The following is an 8,352-nucleotide window of genomic DNA, read 5'->3' as shown; positions in this document are numbered from 1 at the left end:
ATCCACCAGCCAGCACCCACCTGCCACCCACTCGCCACCACCACCCACTCCTTGCCGCCACCGCCGCCGCCACCACCACCACCACCCACCACCCACCTGCCATCCACCCGTCACCACCCACCACCCGCCACTACTAGCCACCGCTCGCCACCTACTTGCCATCACCACTCACCACCCACCTACCACTACCATCCACCACCACCCACTTGCCACCCACCCGCCACCACCACCCACCACCACCACCACCATCCACCACCCACCTGCCACTACCACCCATCACCACCACTACCACCACCCACTCGTTACCACCTACCACCCGCCACCGTCACCCATCTACCCACCACCACCACTACCTGCCACCTACCCGCCACCACCTATCACCAGCCACCCACCTGCCACCACCACCACCCACTCGCTACCACCTACCACCCGCCACCGTCACCCATCATCACCACCCACCATCACCACCCACCACCCACCGGTCACCACCCACCACCACCCGCCATCCGCCACCCACCTGCCACCACCACCCACTCGCTACCAGCCACCACCCGCCACTGTCACCCACCCACCCACCCACAACCACCACCACTCGCCACTTAACCACCACCACCACTCACCCGCTACCACCCGCTATCCGCCACCCACTTGCTACCACCCGCCACCACCTGCCACCACCACCACCCACGCACTACCACCCACCACCCGCTACCGTCATCCACCCACCCACCGACCACCACCACCCACATCCACCCACCACCACCCACCACCCGCCACCACCACCACCACTACCACCCACTCGCTACTAGCCACCACTCGCCATCGTCACCCACCCACCCACCCACAACCACCACCACCCGCCACCGTCATCCACCCACCCACCCACCGCCACCACCCACATCCACCCGCCACCACCTACTACCACTAGCTACCCACCACCCACTGTCACCACTTTCCACCACTATCTTCCGCCGCCACTTGCCATTTCTCACTATTTTTTATATTTTTAAAATTTTTAAAATATTTTGTCAATTACCAAACGCGTTTGTAGTTTATGTTTTTCTAAAAATAAACAAAAAGTAAACAAAAACCAGTTTATAAAATTTTTGTAAATATAAACTGAAAACGTAAACGTTACCAAACACACCCTTATAGTTTAATACGGTTTAATTTATAATTGTGAATATAAATTGATTTTTGACTTATAAATTAATTTTTTTTTCTTTCATTCAAAGAATAAGATTTTTGACTTATAAAAAATTATAAGTTGTATTGTTAAACTGAATCAAGCATATCAAAATAGCTTAAATTAAGTTAAAAACTGAAATAAGCTGAAAATAAGTCTTATCAAACAGGGCCAATGTCGGGGTGGTAAATAATGTTAGGATTAAAATAGTAATCTTTAATACTTTTTGAATTTATTTTTTAATTTGATAAAATTATAAATTTAATATAAAATTTTGAATTTTTTTTTTTTTATATTTTCACCTACTTAATAAATTTAGGGAACACATTTAATGAAAAATTAACTTAATGACAATTATATGTTAATTAAAAATTACTATAATAGTCGTTGATCAGCACTCCTAATATTATATACATAAATTCTCTATACACATCTTTCAGGAATAAAAATATCTCAATATATACATTTTCAAACAAAAAAATTAAACCATAATTTTTCTATTGTGATTGCTTTGCTTCTTACACACTCTGTACTTCTCTCTGTTACTTGCAAACAAAACATCTCTCATATAACTCTAATCTTTAAGTTTATACTCGATTATTAACATCGTTTAATTATTAGTTCAACAATTTTTATTTGATTTTGATATGGAAGTTCAAACTCAAGCAATGGTGACAGCAAAATCAGTGATGAAAAGGTAAAATTGTGTAGTATTTTTTTTGTTTTATTGTGTTTTTTTAGTCGAAAATTCAGTGCCGAATTTTGTAAATTAATTCGGAAATCAACCACCGAAATAACATGAATATTTCGTTACAAAAGAACCGATTTTTTTTTATATATTTTGAAACTTTAATTATGATTTTTTTTAATTTATTTCGGTTTTTAAGGGCCGAATAAAATTAATATTTTCGGACATAGAGTTCCGAAATATTTTGTAATTTTCGTTTTTTTAGGGTCGAATTTTTTTATTTATTTCGGCTCTGTAGAACCGAATGATTTTTTTTCCCTCTTCTCTTTAGATGGCATGCATTGAAGAACCTGAGATTCAATCGGATATTATGGTGGATTGTACTAGTCATTTTACAACTAAATAGGTAACTTTTAACATAAAATTCATAAGTTCATAATTTGTATTAGTTAGTTTGTTTAGTTTGTTCTTATGAAAGTTGTGTGACATTATATATAGGTTTTCGACAACAAAGATGAATTGCTCACTTGGGTACGTGACATTGGAAAGGATAAATGGCTTTGTTATTATTATAAAGACGTCGGATTATGGTGGCGGTCGTAAGAGACCAAGAATTTATCTTGCTTGTGAGTGGAGTGGGAAGTATAGATTGCGTAAAAAGTTGAAAGATGGCTCAAAAGACTTATTGAGACAAAGTGGTATGAAGAAGTGCAAATGTCCATTTGATTTGAGGGCATTCAAGTTGAAAACAAATGATGAATGGACATTGAATGTAGTTTGCGGGTTGTATAATCATCCAGCTACGGAGCATCTCCAAGGACATTCATATGCACGGAGATTGTCAGCTAATGAAAAGTCACTATTAGTAGATATGTTAAAGAGCCTAGTAAGACCAAAAGAGATACTCATTACACTCAAACAGAGGGATGCCCTTAATATGAGCACAATGAAGACAGTTTACAATGTACGACATCGATGTAGGGTTCTACAGAAGGCTGGTAGATCCCAAATGCAACAACAGCTGGGTGAATTAGCGAAACATAAGTACATTGAGTGTCATCGATGTGAGGAAGGCTCTATGATTGTCACGGACTTGTTTTGGGCACATCTAGTGAGTTTGGATTTGCTTCGTACATTCCCTCGTATGTTGATTATGGATTGTACATATAAGACGAATAGATATCGGCTTCCTCTTCTTGAAATTGTGAAAGTGACATCAACTCACATGACATTCTTTGTAGCTATCGCATATTTGCAAACTGAGCGGGTTGATAATTATGCATGGGCGTTACAAACATTGTGCGATCTTATGGACGATAGTGTTTTACCTGAAGTCATTGTTAGAGATAAAGAGCTTGCTTTGATGAATGCCATTGACAACACCTTTCTGAATGCTCGACATTTGTTATGTCGTTGGCATATTAATAAGAATGTATTGACAAAATGCAAGAAAATGTTTGAGACAAAAGAAAAATGGGACGAGTTTAACTCTGCATGGAACTATTTGATATTGTCATCGACTGAAAAGGAACACAATGATCACCTTGCAACACTACATAAGGATTTCAGTAACTGTTCAAAGGCAATCAAGTATGTTACTGTGAGTTGGTTGAATCTGTATCAAGAAAAATTCATTGCGATACATACAGACATGTGTATGCATTTTGGCAATGTTACAACCAATCGGTAAGATTTATTTATTTTTTAATTTATTAAAAATCATATTGTTATTTTTAATTATTATGCTTGACTATTTTGGTTTACATCCATATGAACAGGGTTGAGAGTGCTCATGCTAAATTGAAGAGGCAATTAGGTTCAAGTCAAATGACATTTGAGATTTCATTTGAAAAAATACATTGTCTACTTGAGTTACAGCACATTCAAGTTAAAGCATCATTCGAGAAGAGTTTGACAACTGTGCAACATCAATTCAAACCTTCTCAATTTAGAGAGCTCCGGGGTAATGTGTCTATTTGTGCATTGGAGCACGTGTTGGCAGAGAGTAAGAGAACAAATTCGGTTGGAATTGATGTTGCAACATGTGGATGTGTTCTTAGGCGCACACATGGTTTACCTTGTGCTCACGAGATTGCAGATTACATGAGACAAGGCCGTCCTATTCCACGCAGTAGCATACATGTACATTGGACGCGACTTACTATATGTGTGCATAATCCGAAGGAACAGAAGTTGGAATTGACTTGTATCCTAGAACTTGAGTTGATTTTGACGCGGTTCAAAGAGTCTGATATTGCTACGCAATTGGATATGTTGAAGAAGTTTAGGGAAATTGCAAATCTAGCAAGCACTTTTCTTATTGAGCCTGATGTGAAACCTAATCCACGTCGAGGACATAAGAAACTTGATATATCTTGTTGTCGTGACCCGTGTGCATTTGAGCTGGTTGACGATGGGCATGATAGCCAAAGCACATTAGCTTTCAGTTAGTCAAAGAAAAAGAGAGCTTCAAAAGTGCATAAGAAGAAGCGGAATGTGAAGACAAAGACATATCGTACAAGAACAAGTTTACCGAGTGCATATGTTGGTGACTTCCCGCCTATGTTAATACCATTCATAAAGTTGATGAAGGATATAGATGGTGATGAGAATTGTGAATTTAAAGCTATTGCAGGTTTACTTGGTCTTGGAGAGAATGATTGGGTGCAAGTTAGGCGTGATCTGCTAGTTGAATTGAATAATCACAGAGATAAATACTGTCACGACCCGAACCCGCCCCTATGGGTTAAGGACGTAACCGGCCAGTAATCCTAAGATTACCTACGGCCTCAAACCAAAACAGACTTAACACATCAGAGTAACGGGGCCAAAAAGGAAGCAAAATTTAAAACTTTGTCCATAGAGCTGTGCTTACATGGCACATCAAAACAAACCATACATATGCACGTTAATAACTCACAACAGAAACATAGCGACATAGGTTCTGTACAGACAGGATCATCCAAAACTAAGTCAACCCATAAAAACTATAAGCAGACATATACAAAACTTCGCCAACCTGACAAAATGTAAATACATAACAAAAGGGCGAAGACGGGTCTCGTGCGTGAGACACAAGGGCTGACTCTCCCAAAACCTTAGTTGTTCCATACAGACTTCACTGAGACTGGGTCTGGACTTCTCTTGGCTCACCTACAAACACATGAATGAGCGTGAGCGATAGCCCAGTGAATAATATCAAATCAAATACAGAAGTTACATAACAATGTAGAACATGTTCCAAACGGCCTTAGGCCCAATTCATATTTCCATTTAATAGATATATAACTATACGAGATTCAAATCAAGTGACTGTAGTTCCAAACATTCTGGCCTTTGGCCCATTCAGATTTCCATTCATGTCAAAACGGCCTTCGGCCCGTTCATTTACGTCAAAACGGCCTTCGGCCCATTCATTTCTATCAAAACGACCTTCGGTCCATTCATTTACGTCAAAACGGCCTTCGGCCCATACATTCATGTCAAAACGGCCTTCGGCCCACTCATTTCTATCAAATCGACCTTCGGTCCATTCATTTCTGTCAAAACGGCCTTCGGCCCACTCATTCATGTCAAAACGACCTTCGGTCCACTCATTCCTATCAGAACGACCTTCGGTCCATACATTTCTGTCAAAACGGCCTTCGGCCCACTCATTCATGTCAAAACGACCTTCGGTCCACTCATTTCTATCAGAACGACCTTTGGTCCGTTTATGTTTATCAGAACGACCTTTGGTCCATTTATGTTCATCAAAACGACCTTTGGTCCATTTATGTTTATCAGAACGACCTTTGGTCCATTTATGTTCATCAAAACGACCTTTGGTCCATTTATGTTTATTCATATCAGACTTACGTCCATAATCCCAATTTAGCAATTCATAAAGCGTATAAGGGAATAGACAATTGGACATTCACAAGCATTCAAATATCGATATTACTCACAGTGATCGGCTTGTGGATTCGCCCTGGAGCTTGACCCTACACATTCCATGCACACAAAAGGGTCATTAACAATTCAATCCGTCCCTTAATTCACATATTTCTCTTTAGGCTTTATTCTTATCTCATTAACTCATTTATAATGTTTAACACACGCCTAAGAGTGATTACAAGTGAAAGAGAACGGAAAACAGAACACAAATGCAAAGACAGGATTTCAGAAAATAGGGTCCCCGCTCGAGCGTGGACTTCCCCGCTCGAGCGGACCCTATAGGCCTGCAAAAGTGCTGGTTGCATCAAAAATACGCTCGAGCGTGAAATAGGACGCTCGAGCGGAAGGCCTGTCAAAATAGCTCCCCCGCTTAAGCGTGAATTACCCCGCTCGAGCGGACATCAAGTCTGCAAAAGGTACTGGGAGCACGCATTTCCCGCTCGAGCGTCAGGTTCCCCGCTCGAGCGGACCTCAAAATTCTGGAAAACCCAGAACTGTGTTCTTGAGCTCCAATTCGATTTTCCAGCTACATTACTTGCATGCAATGGCTCAAATCTCAAATATAATCATACCAACATGGTACCAATATAAGATTACAACATTAGGAAGCTCAATTTCATGATTTATCTACATGCATGTCCCATAATATCTCAAACCCATCATCAACATGCTCAAATTCAAACATTCAAGACTTATACTCCCATGATTTGTACATGCATGTGGGAGATGCTCATCATTCTCAACTTAGATAACACAAATGGTGATCAAAACATGAGTTTCCTTTAACATTTCACATGGACTACACACATTTGTGCTCAAACATGCAATTTCAAAGTAATTTCTTACATGCATGCACATATTAAGCTTCAATTCAACAATTCCAACACAATTTCATTTCAATCTTATTCTTGATCACCAAATTAGCTTGAACACACAAAATTACGAACTATAATCCAAGAATTACTCACCTAGAAGCTTTGATCTTCTAAGCTCTAGTCAATTCTTGAGCTAAATCCCCAAAATTTCCAAGCTTTAAGCCAAATTGCACAATTTCTCTCCCTTTCTCTCACTAAGGCCGGCCCTCACTCTCTCACAATTGAATCCCTCATATTCTTGAGTTCATAAGAGTTAAAGGGGAGTGTAATGCTATCATACAATAAGCCCCACTAACAAATATTTATATATAAAATAATGGGGTACTTAATTTATCAATTTAATCAGTTTAAATTGACCAGAATCAATTTTTAATTAAATTTCACCGTAGGCTCTAAAAATTATGCCAATCACAATGGCGTAATCAATTTCGGGTTCTGTGGCCGATAAGGCCCTCAATTTAATTTCCAGAGCAGATTATTCAAACAGATATTCCTACGGTGAACAGGTAGAATTCCAAAGTCGCATATATTCACATAATGGCACACAAAAAAAATCATATCAAAACATATAGTCACATACGTATTAGGGACCAATTAGCATATTACGGAACAGGGGTGTTACAAATACGTCGTACCATACAAGTCGCATGAGAGGGTTGAGGAGCTGACACACATCCTTTCATATTTTGACAATAGCCCAGGCTTTGATCGTTGGATGACTATGCCTGACATGGGGCATCTTATTTCATCATTTTATAATGTAGTCTTGTACCACTAGTCATTGCAACAGTGTCTGACTTTCTTGCCTTTGAGATCACCGCCAGTAACCCTAGCTGATCGTCGCGAGATTGCCATTGGATTTGTCAATGGAAATCATTTTGTGCATGTATAAGTTATGAAAATAACCAAACATTGTTGTCTAATATTTGTGTAATTGCAAATTTTATGTATTTGGTATAGATATATAATTTTTTGGATGTACGTGCAGGTATTTTTGGAAGCCGGTCATCCAGTTCCTCCCATTGCCGCGCTTTGGCGAGTTCACCATCTCCCTTGTGTATAAGAATAGGAGAATGCATATGTTAGCCGCATTCAAAAATTCAAAGACAACATAGGACCTAATGCAGCTACTCAAGAGACATTTGATGTAGTTGACATAGATTGATGTATTACAGAGTAGTAATGATAGCTTTAAGACATTAGTTTTTATGATTTACTAGCATGGAGTAACGAGGTAAATATCATTTTGCCATTGGATTTTGTAATGGTCAGTTTTTTTTTAAAAAAAAATAGAATATTATATGCGTTGTAGTTCTCTAATTTATGGAATGGATGCCATATTATTTTTACATTGTCTGAACACAAAACATAATGAAAATAATATTAACCAAGTGCAATTGCTGTTAAAAAGTAATAAAATTAAACAAGTACGTAAAAAAAAAATATAAATTAAATAGTAGTTCAATCCATTCACACCATCACAAACTACATGTGTATTGTACATAATCTAAAAAATACATAATCCGAAGATAATAATAATATTTGTCTCCTTATACATCCACCAACACCAACATAAACTACTTGTGTTAACATTATGAACTATTACTAACTACGTGACCGGCGAGTGTAATGTGCTCTAAAACGATGTGCAGTGAAAGAGCTAGGTG

General features: G+C 39.1%; 1 protein-coding gene across 1 annotated transcript; it reads left to right on the top strand.

Annotated features, from left to right (window-relative positions):
• The first annotated feature begins 2,388 nt into the window (after positions 1-2,388).
• LOC114303653 (PKS-NRPS hybrid synthetase cheA-like) lies at positions 2,389-4,325 on the top strand. Its single transcript, XM_028248803.2, has 2 exons — positions 2,389-3,560; positions 3,653-4,325. Exons 1-2 carry the CDS (start codon positions 2,389-2,391, stop codon positions 4,323-4,325), a joined length of 1,845 nt encoding a protein of 614 aa, XP_028104604.2.
• The last annotated feature ends 4,027 nt before the right edge of the window (positions 4,326-8,352 follow it).

This window comes from Camellia sinensis, chromosome 9 (genome assembly GCF_055761805.1).
Source record: "Camellia sinensis isolate YWXY chromosome 9, ASM5576180v1, whole genome shotgun sequence".
Classification (NCBI taxonomy): domain Eukaryota; kingdom Viridiplantae; phylum Streptophyta; class Magnoliopsida; order Ericales; family Theaceae; genus Camellia; species Camellia sinensis.
This window is presented reverse-complemented; position numbering and strand designations above follow the sequence as displayed.

Coding starts and splice junctions, on each gene's coding strand:
- LOC114303653 (XM_028248803.2), top strand. CDS start 2,389: ATGAATTGCTCACTTGGGTACGTGACATTGGAAAGGATAAATGGCTTT. Junction 3,561..3,652: donor GGCAATGTTACAACCAATCG/GTAAGATTTATT, acceptor CCATATGAACAG/GGTTGAGAGTGCTCATGCTA.